The sequence below is a fragment of the Paramormyrops kingsleyae genome, chromosome 12 (genome assembly GCF_048594095.1).
Source record: "Paramormyrops kingsleyae isolate MSU_618 chromosome 12, PKINGS_0.4, whole genome shotgun sequence".
Taxonomy (NCBI): Eukaryota; Metazoa; Chordata; class Actinopteri; order Osteoglossiformes; family Mormyridae; genus Paramormyrops; species Paramormyrops kingsleyae.
Genome location: NC_132808.1, coordinates 16,007,163 through 16,024,439, shown reverse-complemented (window position 1 = coordinate 16,024,439; position 17,277 = coordinate 16,007,163). Strand labels below are relative to the sequence as shown.

The following is a 17,277-nucleotide window of genomic DNA, read 5'->3' as shown; positions in this document are numbered from 1 at the left end:
ATCGGTTTTATTCCTGACCTTCACCAAACACTTTCTTTCACTGCGTTGTACTCAGCCCCTTTCCAAAACCTTTCATTAGCATTTTGTTAATGTCAGGTTGTCACTGCTGTAGTACTCTTTACAAACTAGCAATTTACAAACTACCTGGAACTAGATTAAGAGGATGCAAAACAAGTGTTGAGCTAAATACTGTATACCCTTCTTTGCTATCAACTGTGTGCTCATTTTAATAAATAGTTTCATAACAGTTTTGCTGCAGCAAAATAAGGAAAAAATACTTCATTTAAGATTTAGCCTTCTATTTCACTTACAAATTCACTTACAGTTATAAGTACAAAGTGTGGTGTCAAGGCATTCAGTAACACTTTTAAATCATTGGCCTATCACTTGACTTTCCAGGCTATTAAGTTTTTCTTCTGCGATATGAGCATGTGACGAAACATTTATAATATGAACATGTGTATTTCACTCGTGTCTAGGTGTGGCGCGTCACGCAAATTACATGAATAATTATGAATTCAGTCTACGTGCAGTAGCTCTGGCATAATGCCTTTGCTGAAGGCGTGATTTAAAAAAATGTTTCAATTCCTGGTGACACAGTCAGTATGCCATTAACGATATACCATATATACAGTATATATGTATGTGATGGCAAGTAGACCTTTGCGTAACATTTTGTAGCTACCTTATTTTGGTTTACAAATTCTGCTTAAAAGTCTCAGCACTCGGGAACTTGGAAGAGGCCACTGGTGGGATCCATGTTCCAATATGTTTCCAGCAAATTTTCACTTTCTGCCAGCTCTATGTGCTTTTCTTGTAATTATTTCACACTGTTTTATTTTCTTCCTGCCTCCTCTCTCCTAAGAAATAAAGATTTCAGACATAGGTAAGCCCTCTCATTCAGTATACAGTCCTGTGGATGTACCGATGTCTGTCCCGCATTGCGTTACATCTTATTCAATCAATGCACTGTGCAAACTGCTGAATTGTGTTCATTGTTTTTTTTTTTTTTTGTTACTTTTACATTCTTCGAGGACCTTATTTCACTTTTCACAGATGAATAAAGCACTTTCTTCACGCAGAACAGCTTCTCTGCGTTGCTCTTTTGCTGCTTTCCGAATACATTAAGTTCACCTAGGAATGTTAAGTCAAGATCATTACAGCAACTACAAAAAAAATCTGGAATATGATCAACAATCTGCCTGGCTGACTCTGATTGTATTTTGTACTTAGCATTTGCTTAAATTAAACTCTGAAATCCAGATTTAAAAGGATAACAATGTCAACTTATGGAAGCACATCTTTTGTAACTAACATAATCTTGTAATTTTGTAACTAACATTCTGTAGCATAATCTGAAATGGTGACTAAACATGGAGGCAAGGCTCTCCCGCAGTGATCTAGGATCTGAGACGTGTTTAAATCTGATTTGCAGTAACTGTACCTTCTGCCATATTGAGGCAGAACACAGTGCCTCAATCAATCCTGCCAATTGATCCCCAATTCCATACTAATAAATCTGAGCAGATTAAACATGGTACCGGTCCGGAATAGGTACGAGACGAGCCAGAGGGGGAGGTGTAACAGTATGTGTCGTTCCCAAAAACAATATCTTGAATTATAACACATCATCAGATTACATATTAATGATGTATACAGTAAGCCAAGAAATTGCACTTTGGATTTCTCGGATTTAATCCCCTAGGGGCTGAGGCCTTTCCCGTATTCATTTGAGCACATCGCACTGTATTTCTAAGTGTCATAAAGAAAAGCAATATTGACTAATGCACCACAGAGCCTCATAAACATTAGAGGCTATCGACCTGTCTCTTCCAATGAAGCTGTCCTTATTGCTGTACAGTTAACCGTGTTGGTATTGGCAGTTTACAGGCATTTTCATCGTCTTTGTTTTTAAACTCTTTCATTCGTTTTCATAGTCCACCTGCTTCCATATTTCGTGTTCCCTTTTCACCAAATCTCAGTTGTCCCTTTCATATATATTTGCAAAAGAGTCTCATTTTCTTTGGTGTATATTATTTTACGGAATGTGGCTACGAAACATTACGTGATGAAAATGTATCAGTTTCGTTAAATAATTTGTTTATATGAATGATATATTTTGGTATTTGCTGTTGGTTTTGTAGTACACATATTGTATAACAGACAGACTCATTGAGGTGAGAAAAATGTTAAATATCCATCCATTTTCCAAACCACTTATCCTTCTGGGTCACGGGGGGCCCAGAGCCTATCCTGGAAGCTATGGGCACAACCCAGGATAGGGGGCCAGCCCATCGCAGGGCACATTCACACACCATTCACTCACACATGCACACCTATGGGCAATTTAGTAACTCCAATTAGTCTCAGCCTGTCTTCGGACTGTGGGGGGAAACCGGAGTATCCGGAGGAAACCCCACGACGACACGAGGAGAACAAGCAAACTCAATGCCGCCCCCAAATGTTAAATAGTACATTCTTAAATTATAAAAATGTTCAACCTGTGATATATTTCACATTAGCCATATTTTTTTAAAAGTATCTTGCTCGTTTTTTAATAGATCACCACTCCTCATTCGAGTAATTTCAAAAGGTGTTTCTTAGTATGCATATGTGACCATACTTCTCACGTACCCATTTTACGTCATCTTCCTTTGCTGACGTACAGTTCAAATACTAAGAACAGAAGTACAGAGGGCAGGAAGAATCCCTGGATGATGTTGTTGCCCTGCCACAGACCAAAGATGCATCGGTTGCATCCTCGCCAAACGAGGACAATCCCATGATTCGTTCGATCTTTGGGAGGGGGGGGGGCAAATTAGCAAGACCGATCGTGCCAAGGTCACAAGTACGATCTTTGCATTCTTGGTATGGAGAAACACTCCCAGTGTCCATGTTCGCTGGTTTGTTCATTTCTGAAGTGGTTTATCCCCTGAGTGGTGCTTTGGATGACAGTGAAAACACTAAGCGCTGGTCCCTTTCTGTCCCCAGTAACAACCCGGCTCACAGGTACTACATGGCCACCGACCCCGTCACGGGGCAGCTGTACATCTCCGACACCAACTCCCGCAGGATTTACCGGCCGAAGGTGCTGACGGCGACCAAGGAGCTCCTGCAGAACACCGAGGTGGTGGCAGGAACTGGGGAGCACTGCCTGCCTTTTGACGAGGCTCGCTGTGGGGATGGAGGCAAAGCTGCAGAAGCCTTACTGATGGGCCCCAAAGGTACCCTGTAGTTCCACATCCCAGGATGCTATCATGTTTACAAGTTGGCGTAATATTTAGCATATAAAATTTTACTTTCAGTTTCTTCCCCGTTTTCCATCTTAACCAGGATTTACTATTTTTATCATGAAATAAGATTATATTCTCGCACTATCAATGGAATGTAATAATATCATATATTGTAGACATGTTCCTCTAGAGAAAATGTTCTTCTTTCAATAGCTATTCATGGAGTGTTGAAGCTCAGCCCTTTATGAGTGGGTCGCTCTCATGTCTTCTCTTAAAGCGCCATCAAGCCAGGTCTGAACACGGTTAGAAGAATGGAGAAATGCCAGCACCATGTGACAGGGCTGTTTCTTTTCCTGACAGTTGCTTCTGAGCAAGGCGATATTTTTAATTCATCCGCACTTTTGGGGGCCGCGTGTCTCCGCCATATTACTGGCGCGGAGGCCAATCCATCATGCTGTACCCTGGCAACTGCCTGCGTGTCAAAGAATATTCTTGCGGTGCATAACAAGCATTAATTTCTAATTTATTTCCCAAAGTATTTGGATCTCCTTGGAACATAAGATCAAGAAATGCCCCTGCAACTATAATCCCGGGATAAAAGTGGCACAGAGCTGGCAGTTAATATATATTCCTGAGGGGAACCCGGGTGATTGCCGCAAGCATGCTTTCCTCAGCTGGGAAACACACACCTTTTAGCCTCACTCTATCAGGCTGACATTTTAGTAGGCCACCGTAACCATGGCAACTGGCTGTCTTTCATCTGTTTCATTTAAAAAATGATGAAAGCTGTAATTTTACCTTCTCCACAGGTAAAAGGAAGTTTGTTGTTATTTTCCCCCTCTTTAATCGCTTTTTTTTTTTTGATGGACTATTCCAAGTCTGTTTTTTTAATTTTGGAGAGAGAAACGAACCCGACATAACAACATTGTTTTCATGAAAAGTAAATAAATATCAGAAGGCAGCATTTAGTTATTTGCGTATTTGAAATAGATCTTGATTCTTGAGTGTTCGGCAAGTGCAGTCTGATGTGTCTTTGGCATGTGGGTTTATCTTTTTCTCCTTGTATTCAGGTATTGTGGTGGATAAGAATGGAATTATTTACTTTGTTGACGGGACCATGATTCGGAAGGTGGACCAGAATGGCATCATCTCAACCCTACTAGGATCTAATGACCTGACCTCAGCTCGACCTTTGACCTGTGACACCAGCATGCACATTCGCCAGGTGATTGTTCAGTCTGTGACATGAGCAGCCCGACATATTCCACATAAGCACGTGCCGGTGAGCACCAAAAGGCATACGGCACCCTCTTGTGGCACGTCAGTCGCAGCTGGGTCGGCCTGTTTCTCTACTAGGAAATATCAAACTATCACGTATAGCCCATCACAAGTTTAATTAGGCACCTGTGATTCCACTAAGTACGGGCCCATGAAATCCAGCGCGTTACAGCAGGAGACCTACAAGTTGCAGAATGCATTTTAATTAACGCATGATTTGTACCTGAAACACCACATTAAGCATGAGTTACCACACAGGTAAGGATCTCTGAGATCAGGTAGAGTACAGGGCTTCCTGCGGCTCGCAGAGACTGGAGTTGCTGAACCTTGACTTGGTACCGGCACAGCTGTGGTGTCAGTGATGCTGCCTTAATTTGAAGTGGGCTGCATGTACTCCAGTCTCACTGCTGAATGCGCTACATAATGTATCTGAGGAATGCGAGACATGGAACGTATAATTTACGAGATGAAATGTAAAATTTCGAATGACGGTTGGGTGTCGAGGAGGATGGCGCTTTTGCCGGCCTCTGTCCTCCAGGTTTCGGCCTCAGAGCGGGAGATATCTGCTTGGATTATTGGGGTTACTTAGTAACAGGAGGATGGAGGAAAAGTCTGGAAATCAGAGCAAATGAAATGTCCCCTCCAGCAAGGCTACCTCTATAAGAGGTAGTCGTGATTAGTATGTAATTAGCGAGAGCGTGTCTGGTTGTCTTATGTTCGCATCACTCCCTAAACCCCAGACCATTTGGCTTACGATCCACTGGGTGTTCTAGGCTCCGTAACAGACACGCCTACTCTCCTCCGTCCAGCGGCAAAACAGCCTGCTCGTAACCCACTGAGACGCTCGTGCCTTCCTGTCAAAGGCTGAAGGCTGCCGTCTTTAGCTGAAGTTTTCACCCTCGGGAGAAAATTTGTTATGTAGCAGCAGGAACACGGCAGGGGCAGATATGCACTAATACACCAATTCATTTATGCAGACATATTCAGATGAAAATGTCGATGAACGGGATGTAAATCTAATGAATGTAAATGTTCCTGATGACTCGAAAAGTGGGGAGAAGAATGTGACCTTGACACGAGATCCGGAGCCCGGCTGAGGCTCGCGCACTCATAACCGAAATCCCAGGACAAGCCAGGATTCCATTATTGCTCCACTTCTCCGCATCTTCACCCCAGGGAGAGGCTGTTTATTAGCCATTAAACAGGGGCAGGGAGCCAGGATTGGCGGCCCAGGTGTACTGTGGTCCAGTGGAGCAAAAACAAAGACAGCACTTGTCAGTTTAATTGCGACGGAGAGAAGAATACGGCCTTTGTAAAACAAAAGACAATACACTGACTATACACTACATGTTGTCTGTGTTATTGGTCTACAACAATGAGAAATTAGTGTATGCTATTGTCTGCCTGAATTGCTGCAATTCCCTTATCCACATGTCTGATGTCAACATTCAGTAGCCACGACATGGTATGTGACTGCAAGGAAGGATTGAATGTCTGCTGAGTATTTGTTAAGTCTTAGGTTCCCAAGTATAACTAAAGCAGAAAATAGAGATGGGCAGACTCAGTCTATCACATGTCGCAAACATTAAAGCCCATTATCTTCAAAGGGACGATGTCACTGATTGTTGGCTTGAAATTAACAGCCTGTTTAACCGGGGGCGACTTTCCCTGCATCCCAAGTGGAAGATAAGCTCCACATTACATGGCCGTTCATGCCCCCTTCAGCAGCATGACCCTGGAAGTCACCTCATGTTAAAAAGCTGCCTTCCACTAACATCGTGTTTAAGTGGGAGGCGCCATTCTCTGCCTTGTCACTATGGCCGCAACACCAGAAGGATAAAAGGAAGTAGCCTGCTTCAGCTCATTATGAAATACTTCTGTGTTGAGATAAATATACAGAACGTATATTATAAACATATAATCTGCTAATTGTGTGTGGTATCGTCTATCGAGATTCTGTACTGTTCTTCCAGTATAGGGTTACATTATGCCTGGAGTCTACAGGAAACACAGAGCATGAGGCAGGGGAAGAGACCCTGGATCAGATGTTTATGGTGCCAGTTATTTAAATTCATATTTATGTTAGAGTAATTCAGTACGATATGTTTTTTTTTTCCGTCTTACTCAGGTTCGTTTGGAATGGCCTACTGACCTGGCCATCAACCCCATGGACAACTCCATTTATGTACTGGACAATAATGTCGTACTGCAGATCACTGAAAACCGGCAAGTTCGTATTGCGGCGGGGCGTCCCATGCATTGCCAGGTGCCTGGCGTTGAGTACAGCCTGGGCAAGAGGGCGATCCAGACCACGCTGGAATCCGCCAGCGCCATCGCGGTATCTTACAGCGGCATGCTTTACATTGCTGAGACGGACGAAAAGAAAATCAACCGCATCAGGCAAGTGTCTACGGATGGTGAAATCTCCCACCTGGCGGGGGCACCGTCCGAGTGCGACTGCAAGAACGACGCCAACTGCGACTGTTACCAGACTGGAGATGGCTATGCGAAGGATGCCAAGCTCAACGCCCCATCTTCCATGGTGGTGTCCCCAGACGGGATGTTATATGTGGCCGACTTGGGCAACATCCGAATTCGCGCCATATACAAGAACAAACCCTTGCTCAACTCCATGAACTTCTACGAGGTGGCCTCCCCTGGAGCCCAGGAGCTCTACATCTTTGACATCAATGGCACCCACCAGTACACAATGAGCTTGATCACTGGGGATTATATGTATAACTTCAGCTACAGCAACGAGAACGACATCACGGCAGTAACGGACAGCAGTGGCAACACCCTGCGTATCCGAAGGGACCCCAATCGAATGCCAGTCCGCATCGTTTCTCCGGACAATCAGGTGATATGGCTTAACGTCGGGACCAACGGGGGGCTGAAGACCCTCACTGCCCAGGGACAAGAGCTGGTTCACTTCACCTACCATGGAAACAGTGGCCTCCTGGCCACCAAGAGCACAGAGATCGGCTGGACCACCTTTTATGAGTGAGTATCATCCAGTCTTTGCCCGGATGCCCTCTTTTCCCCACACAAGCCTTTTTTACAGGAAGGATTGAGGTGCAATGGAATGAATTTTAAATATTCATTAAGGTACTGTGGTCCCGCTACAATACTTTATCAAACATCTTCTACATTAAACTTTTGTGCAAATAGAGGACTAAGGAAAGGATTTGTGTCTAAAATTTGTTCATGTTAATGAAATACTATTCTCTCTGGATCTGGTAGGATTGCATGTATCTTTCACTGAGACCTTTTGTAGTCAGTGTTGTTGAAAGGCATGTCCTGATTGTGGACACTGGGATGAGTCTGGGGAGGAAAGAGTGGGTAAAGAGAAGTTAAGAATAAATCACACCCTGCCACTCTTGGCCATTCTCCATAAGAGGTCCACATCACTATCCACAGTCATTCTCAACTTCAACAGAGCGTATCAGCACTGGGGGACATGGTAGATAGGTGTGTTAACCAGTGGTTTCAGTACATAGAGTTATCATTAGAGCAGTTGGTAAGCTTGTGATTTGGCTTTCCCATGTACCCTGCTGTTTGCTAAACCTTTATTTGGTGACTGTGTTCTATTTTGTAATTTGCTGGATGGACGAGTCAGTTCTGAAATGTCAATTGGCAAGTCACCCAAACATGTTCTTGTGGACGCCTGATGGATTTTTCTCTCGCAGCTACGACAGTGAGGGCCGGCTCACGAACGTGACGTTCCCAACTGGAGTGGTGACCAGCCTGCACAGTGAAATGGACGGGGCTATTACGGTGGACATTGAGACCTCCGGGAGAGAAGAGGATGTCAGCATCACCACCAACCTCTCATCCATTGACTCCTTCTACACCCTGGTCCAAGGTACTCAGCAGGTTCCCAAAGAAGCCCAGAAAATGATGAGCCAGTCAAGATTTTAAGACAGTGTTTCTGTTGAGACAAAAAGGTCAATGTAGGCTAACACAAAGCCATTCATCACTGTGAGGACAAATGACTCTGGCAGCATAGCGCTAATGTCGCTGGATGCGCTTTTTTTCTTTGGCATTTGAAATTAAACAACAGCTTCTTGCGGGCCGTGAATACTATACAACTGACCTGGAGATATACAGTTATGCAGTTAGATAATCTATTATAACTGCACTTTTTGTATTAGTATCAGTAGACAACAGACTGAAGTCATTTTAACAAGTACTAGCCCTGATAGACAATGCGTACAGCATTGGTAAGTGGACAAAATAGATTAAAGGTCTGTTTGGTAAAATGTATGAGATAAAATATTTTGAAGAAATTAACATTATGAGGCAAAACAATCTCCTCACAAGCTGGCTTTCATAGGTTGTCAGTCACTTGCATTCTACCGTTTATTTTATAGATACAGACGTGCCAAAGGTATTCAATCATAAAATGACCTTGACGTTGTTAACCGACATTTGTTATATGTCACATAAAGCAAAAACTGCTAGGCTTAGCATCGCTAAGCTGTAAATCTTAACTGCCTGCTATGCTCTGTTTGTCTTCCCCAGACCAGTTAAGAAATAATTATCAGGTGGGCCATGACAGCTCCTTGAGGATTGTCTATGCCAACGGGCTGGATACGCACTACCAGACGGAGCCGCACGTGCTGGCCGGTGCCGCCAATCCCACGGTAGCCCGTCGCAATATGACGCTGCCAGGGGAGAACGGGCAAAACCTGGTCGAGTGGCGTTTCCGGAAGGAGCAGACAAGAGGCCGGGTCAATGTCTTTGGAAGGAAGCTCAGGGTAGGGAAATGGTCGTCGTATAAGGAGCACTCTTTGATCAAGACTAAAGCAGGTTGAGGTTGCTGACTCTCTTTTCCATATTAGTGTATCTCCTTTTTATTTTATTTCTAAGGAAAATTAACATTCCTACAGCATTACAGCTAAAATGTATAATATTTAATGGATATTAGCATAACACATTTTAATTAATGTATATTTTGTTTGACGTCAAAGTCACATACTTTCCTTACTTTTCTAATAATTCTTCAAATAGGAACTCCTAAAGGATTAATAATGAAGAAATGTTTCATTTTTGTGCAGAAGCTGTTTATTATTTATTATGGTCTTTTTACAGCTTTCGTCTCTTAACATCTCTCTTGTGTAACTGAACAAGACTTCGCTTAAGATCTTCTAGCACTTCTGTTTTACGGGTTCACGAAATTCACAGGAGCTTTCATTTGAAAGGTTTTGGATGAACGCCAGACAGTCTCTCCTCTTAAATAAACCTTGTTAAATAGGAGTTAATCTGAGCTCTTCCACCAAAACCGAGAAAGGGGCAAATGAATTTACTGTTGCAGTATAAATTACAGTAAATGGTGTTTCCTCATAAGGAAGTTGTTTATACGGCTATAAGCAAGCAGCTTAGAAGTCGACTGACTGTGACGGCCATTTTTATTTTTTTCAGGTGAACGGTAGAAACCTCCTATCAGTTGACTATGACCGAACATTGCGGACGGAGAAAATTTATGATGACCACCGTAAATTCCTCTTGAAGATCATTTACGACACCTCTGGCCACCCCACGCTCTGGGTGCCGAGCAGCAAATTGATGTCGGTCAACCTGACCTACTCTTCCACGGGCCAGATCACCAGCATCCAGAGGGGGCCGACCTCCGAGAGGGTGGAGTATGACAGTCAAGGGAGAATTGTCTTGAGAGTGTTTGCCGATGGCAAGACTTGGAGCTATACCTATTTAGAGAAAGTGAGTAGGCTCCCACGTCTGGCTTGCCTAATACTCATACAAATGACTGTATTTTTAAGTGTAATAGGTGCATTTTCCTCTTTGAAGTTTCAGAATTTTAGAATGCAATACACTTAGTTAATAGACTATGGTCTTGCTTTTATAGTGCAAATAAGAAATAAAAATCAATATTGCATGGAACACTGCCTATTATTATGAAATGGTTGAAGTGGCAAAATAAAATCTGTTTGCACCTATAACAGAAACAGATCTTCTGTAAGAATAACATGACAAAAAAAAACATTTACTGGATTCTGAAATGCAACCATATTGCAGGGAGGCCACTTGTAAACAAACATACTGGTGTGAATGCATTCTGAGAACTGTTAGGGCTCTTGTTTGGTAGGAAACAAGATTCACTGAGGGCTATTCCTGGCAGCTAGGAGGTGTGATTTGGAATGATAGCTGATATTGTTTGTTTATTCTGGTGGGCATAGGAAGCGCTTAAAAGTTGGTCAAAATTTGGCACGAGAACATTGGGGTCAGCAATGACCCCTTAGCCACTCTGTTATTATTAGGACCATTTGGTCATTTCATTCAGGAGGCATAATACACAGAAAAAGGTAGGTGTTCCTTGTAGAGCATGCAGGCATCTTTTGTGTCACTCAAATGTCACTTGAAGCCAACTAATGCCAGCATGTTTCAAATACACGATGGTCTTGACAGGTGGATTTTTTTCTCCACCTAAGGCTTGAGGTGATGTTCTACAGAGGGACTCCAAGGAAATTGCCCCAGAGTAACTCTGAGAGTATATTGAATATGCAAAGCTTTTCCTTTTTTTTTCTCAACTTCTGCCATGAGTGCAGGTAGCGTGACCAGGTAGAAAGATATAAAAGTGGAAACAGATGTCACTCTGAGAGCCTGGGGAACCAGAGCCTCGTCCGTCCAAGTACAAGTGACAAGGTGACGGATCCTTTTGGGAACTGCAGAGAACCACTGGTGGCCCCTTTGGAATCAGGGTGCATGTTTTTTTTTGTTTTTTTTTTTAAAAAGAGATGGTTTGCTTCTCAGAAGGCCGATGATTTTTAAATTATTTTTCTTTGTACAAATTAGTAACTTTGCATAAACAGTGGTAAAATTGCATGATAACATTTAAATATGCGTGGAGTGTGAACTTATTCTGGTTTGGAATTTAGATATCTGCTAAATAGCTGAAATTACACAATAAAAATTTTAAGTGAGGTCGTTTTTTTCTAGTATAAAATAGTTCCCCTTTGAGCCATACAAAGCTATCCTGCTTTTTCAGTTTAGAATCTGACCTTTTTATAATGTCAAAAAAGCTTGATTAGGACCTGTTTTGTTAAGCAATTGTAACTCTAAATAGAGACTAACTTATAGTAAGTACCAGAGCACTTTAAGGGCTAAACTCATAATTGCCAAACCCTCTAGAATTATGCATTTGAGTGCACAAAGGAGGGCAGCATTAGAGACTCGCGGGTCAAGGATAACTCAATTAAAACATGTATGTCATTGTTAAAACGGAACATTAATACCTTCTGTCATTTGCATTTTAATACTGATGAACGCTGTTATTCTGTCTCTCTCACTCCTTTGCAGTCTATGGTGCTTTTGCTTCACAGCCAACGCCAGTACATTTTTGATTATGATTCACTGGATCATCTGTCGGCTGTAACGATGCCAAGCGTAGCCCGGCACACAATGCAGACCATCCGCTCCATCGGATATTACCGGAACATTTACAACCCCCCAGAAAGCAATGCCTCTGTCATTGTGGACTACAGCGAGGACGGCCAACTGCTGAAGGTGGCACACTTGGGGACCGGGCGGCGGGTCCTGTACAAGTACAGGAGGCAGACTAAACTCTCGGAGATCCTGTATGACAGCACACGGGTCAGTTTCACATACGACGAAACAGCGGGGGTCCTGAAGACGGTCAACCTCCAGAGCGAGGGCTTTATCTGCACCATTAGGTACCGGCAAATCGGACCTCTGATCGACCGGCAGATTTTCCGCTTCAGTGAGGACGGCATGGTTAATGCGCGCTTTGACTATACGTATGACAACAGTTTCCGCGTGACCAGTATGCAGGGAGTCATCAACGAGACGCCTCTGCCAATTGACCTCTATCAGTTTGACGACATCTCAGGGAAAGTCGAGCAGTTCGGGAAGTTCGGCGTCATCTACTACGACATTAACCAGATCATCTCCACTGCAGTAATGACCTACACTAAGCATTTTGACGTTCATGGCAGAATAAAAGAAATCCAGTATGAAATTTTCCGCTCCCTGATGTATTGGATAACTATACAATATGACAATTTAGGCCGTGTCATTAAGAGAGAGATTAAAATCGGGCCATTTGCCAACACCACGAAGTACAGCTATGAATACGATGCCGACAGCCAGCTTCAGACAGTCTACTTGAATGAAAAGATTATGTGGCGGTACAACTACGACCTAAACGGGAACCTCCACTTGCTGAACCCGAGCAACAGCGCACGCCTCACCCCACTCAGGTACGACCTGCGTGACCGAATCACAAGGCTAGGAGACGTACAGTATCGCATGGACGAAGACGGATTCTTGCGGCAGAGGGGGACCGAGATCTTCGAGTACAACTCCAAAGGCCTCCTCGTGAGAGTCTACAGCAAAGGCAACGGTTGGACAATCCAATACCGTTATGACGGCCTCGGAAGGAGGGTTTCCACCAGAACGAGTCTCGGCCAGCACCTCCAGTTCTTCTATGCTGACTTGAACTACCCCACCAGAATCACTCATGTATACAACCACTCCAGCTCGGAGATCACCTCGCTTTATTACGACCTGCAGGGCCACCTGTTCGCTATGGAGATCAGCAGCGGGGAGGAGTTCTACATCGCCTGTGACAACACAGGAACTCCACTGGCTGTCTTCAGCAGCAATGGGCTGATGATCAAGCAGGTCCAGTATACCGCATATGGAGAGATTTACTTTGACTCAAACCCAGACTTTCAGCTGGTGGTTGGCTTCCATGGCGGCCTCTACGACCCACTGACAAAGCTGTTGCATTTTGGTGAGCGTGACTATGACATCTTGGCTGGACGTTGGACTGTACCTGACATTACCACGTGGAAAAGAGTGGGCAAGGACCCAGCACCGTTTAACCTCTACATGTTCCGAAACAACAACCCGGTTAGCAAAGTGCACGAAGTAAAAGAATATGTTGCAGGTAAAGACAAAACAAAAAGCATTCTATTTTTTTTTTTTTATATATATACAGTGTGTGTGTGTGTGTGTGTGTGTGTGTGTGTGTGTATATATATATATATATACACACACACACACACACATACACAAAATAGGTATATAATTTAAATGCATGTTATTGCAGGTAGGTTATATAATTCAGTTTAATAATTTCTTGTTAATGTTTTAAATTATCATTATTTTACATTTCTTATCTTTATGTAATATTTCCCATGTTGTACATTAATTTATACAGGTACTCATAAAAATGTCTGCGTACTGATAGTTTATTATTAACTGGGTAATTTAATAAAGCAATTAATAGCATCAACAAATGACTTTTGAAAGTGTTGTGAAGAGTTTTGAGTTTCAGAGTCCTTGCCCCCAAAACCCCTCCCCCCCCTACCCCACCAACAAGGATCTTGATTAATTTACCACATCACTCCTTCTGAAATGACTTTCTCGGAGCCACTGGTGCTTTTTGGAAACATTACAAACAGATGGATGTCTTTTCATTCTTCTCTGCTCACCATAGATGTCAACAGCTGGCTCGTGACATTCGGGTTCCATCTGCACAATGTCATCCCAGGCTACCCCATCCCCAAATTTGACATGATGATACCGTCCTTTGAATTGAAGAAAAGTCAGATATGGAATGATCTGCCGGTAAGTGTTTTTCCCGATGATTTTTTTAGCTAAATAAAAATCATTTAATCAGTGTCATCAAGTTCTAAAAATGTGACATATAGCTGAAATGTGTTGTATTACAGAATTTCCAACAAAAAAATCTAAATCACTATTGAGTTCAGTTCATTACTTGCCAACAAATTAACATAGTGACCTTAAACTGAAAAATGTGAGTTTCTGTGAGGGTGAAGTTCTGAAGCATTTGGATTCTTGGTGCACCTTTCAGTCATGATTCTGAACTGCGATTACGCTGATTTAAATGGATAGGCAGGCATGGTGATTTGTAGCTGAGTTTGTGCATATTATACACAGTCAATCACAATTCACTTAGTCCCTGAAATGTTCAAAGGAAGGCAGTTTGCATAGGATAGTCTGGTAAACTCACCAAGATGCTCTACTGGGTAAAAGCCATAGAAGATGGGTGCTCTGCTCAAGTGCCTCTGTGTTTTTATGTCTGTAACACGTTGTTCCTTCTACTCAGTCCATTTCTGGTGTCCAACAAGAGGTAGTAAGGCAAGCGAAGGCCTTTTTGTCATTCGAGAAGATGCCAGACATTCAGCTGGGCAGGCGGCAAGTCCTCCGGGAGAAGTCATGGCTCTGGTTCGCTACAGTCAAGTCCCTCATGGGGAAGGGAGTCATGCTGGCCATCAGTCAGGGGCGAGTGACTACCAATGTGCTCAACATCGCTAATGAAGACTGCGTCAAAGTGGCAGCCATCCTGAACAACGCCTTTTACCTGGAAAACCTGCACTTCACCATCGAGGGCAGGGACACTCACTACTTCATCAAGACCAGCCTGCCAGAGAGCGACCTGGGCACGTTGAGACTCACTAGTGGCCACAAGGCCCTGGAGAACGGCGTCAACGTGACGGTGTCCCAGTCCACCACCGTGGTGAATGGCAGGACTCGCAGGTTCGCCGACGTGGAGATGCAGTACGGGGCGCTGGCTCTGCACGTTCGCTACGGCATGACGCTGGACGAGGAGAAGGCCCGCATTCTGGAGCAGGCCCGGCAGAGGGCGCTAGCGTCGGCCTGGGCCCGGGAGCAGCAGCGTGTGCGCGACGGGGAAGAGGGCGCCCGGCTGTGGACAGAGGGGGAGAAGAGGCAACTGTTGAGTGGTGGCAAAGTCTTGGGGTATGATGGGTACTATGTACTCTCCATTGAGCAATACCCAGAGTTAGCCGACAGTGCTAACAATATCCAGTTCTTAAGGCAAAGCGAGATTGGGAAGAGGTAACAAACCATCGAACACCAACTGCCAAAGAAACTGGCCATTCCCAGTGGGTGGTGGTGGTGGTGGGTGGGTGACAGAAATGCTGTGCGTCATGGAACAAACGTTTTACAGCGTAAATGTAGAAAACTCCTATTTCAAGCCTTGTAAAGGTTGTGATGCAGATGTTTGTCTGTAATCCACACCTTCTCCCAGACTGTGGACTCTTCCGGAGCCAGAGAGAGAGCTGTAGTTTATAATAAAGATCAAGATGTTTTTACTAATGACCGTAAAAGGTTATCTGCTTTAAAAGACAAAAAAAAAAGGAAAAAAGAGATGTGTTTACATATTCATATCACTGCATTCTGCTGGACTGTATGTATGACGCCTGTCGGTTTTATTTCTAGGCAAAGTCTGTAATGTTCGTTTTCATTATGAATGGTTGACTTTTGCTTCTCAAAAGTAGTTTCGCTCTTAATAATAAAAAAGAAAAATTACACGCGTCTCAGTAATGATGCAAATGTGGGAAGCACCTGTCCTCAATGAACCCAGCCCTCCGTGCTGCTTTTAATGGACATTTCTGCCAGTGAAATGGTCGGATGTTCGGTGTGTCGTTTTATTTCAGTAACATGGTTTCCTTTGGGTAGGAAAATTCAAGGTAAGTACGGTACTTCTTCGAACTTCTTGAAACAGATGTAACAAAGTGTCACACAAAGCAAAGGAAAACAAGCTTTTTTGTAAATTCTGTACAATAGGTTCTTTAAGGGTTTTTCTATGAATTCCAATTAACTGTTCATCAAATATTAGTCTCAGAGGAAGTAATTTATGTAAAGTGTTTATACATTACAAATAAAATGTTTAAAATATGGAGGATTTCTATGTATTTTTGCATTTTATATTCTACATATTCTAATATATAATTCTATATATTATAACAATGGTTTGATTCAACAATATTTGGCCATGTCACGAATTCCTGCACACTGCAGAAATTCTGCAACATTAAGCATAATTTTCCATTTACCCTTAATTTCTAATATGACATTTTAGAGATTTGTTGGCTTTTTGCATAGTAAGAATTCTATCTGGTTGTTGTTACATTAGGGCGTATATATTGACACCCGAGGGAGACGTGTTTTATTTAATTAAGGGCAATGATTCGGATGGAGTGTAACAACTTCCCTAACAAACATCTGTTGTAAGCATCTTGAAGTTATTGTCCCTGGTTGTTAATGAATCTGTTGTCCCAGCATTTTTGTTTGAATCTTTCTCTCTCTCCCACTTTTGGTGGTGAATACAGTCATGCGGCAGATAGCGACGCTTTCGCCCGACGACAGACCGCAGAATGATGCCGGTCCCGTAACATTATACTGCAATGGAGCTGAAATATTCCTATCGCCTAGTGACGTTGTAGCCGTCGTAACGTCGTAGTGGTGTAAACACCTACTGCACTGCCAGTCTTATTAAAGTATAGCACATATTATGTACTGTACATAATTGTACTTGACACTGTTACTGGTTTATGTATTTACTATACTGTACTTTTTAATCATTATTTTAGTGTACTGTTTTTACTTATAATAAAAAGTTTACTGTAGCCTATGTGTGTAATAGGCTAAACCATCAAGGTTTGTAAGATCACTCCATGACTTTCGCACGACGACAATATCACCTAACGATGCATTTCTCGGAATGTATCCCCGTCGTTAAGCAATGCATGACTGTATTGTTTAATCCCTCAGTTTTCAGTACATCCTTTTTTTATTGATTAATCTGATGCAAAATATAGTGTTTTCCACTGCATTTCATCATCTTTCAAATCTGGAATTCCCCAGAGATAAACAAGGTCCGTGTTAAACAGTCTAATAAAAAAGGATTTATCTAAAACCCCTAAGGAACGGCTAGTTGGGGATTTCACATAAT

At 42.9% G+C, this 17,277-nt stretch overlaps 1 protein-coding gene across 3 annotated transcripts in view; it reads left to right on the top strand.

Moving 5' to 3' along the window:
- Positions 1-16,981, top strand: part of si:dkey-237h12.3 (teneurin-3) — a 350,156-nt gene extending 333,175 nt beyond the window's left edge. For 2 of the 3 annotated variants that reach the window (XM_072697573.1, XM_023814696.2), the window contains 10 exons: positions 866-886; positions 2,992-3,224; positions 4,304-4,458; positions 6,640-7,514; positions 8,201-8,376; positions 9,036-9,271; positions 9,936-10,232; positions 11,829-13,440; positions 13,993-14,123; positions 14,626-16,981. In XM_072697573.1, coding sequence (XP_072553674.1) covers positions 866-886; positions 2,992-3,224; positions 4,304-4,458; positions 6,640-7,514; positions 8,201-8,376; positions 9,036-9,271; positions 9,936-10,232; positions 11,829-13,440; positions 13,993-14,123; positions 14,626-15,381 — 4,492 coding nt within the window. In that variant the 3' untranslated portion in view covers positions 15,382-16,981. The remainder of the gene's footprint in view (positions 1-865; positions 887-2,991; positions 3,225-4,303; positions 4,459-6,639; positions 7,515-8,200; positions 8,377-9,035; positions 9,272-9,935; positions 10,233-11,828; positions 13,441-13,992; positions 14,124-14,625) is intronic. The other variant, XM_072697574.1, reaches the window with a different exon arrangement.
- The last annotated feature ends 296 nt before the right edge of the window (positions 16,982-17,277 follow it).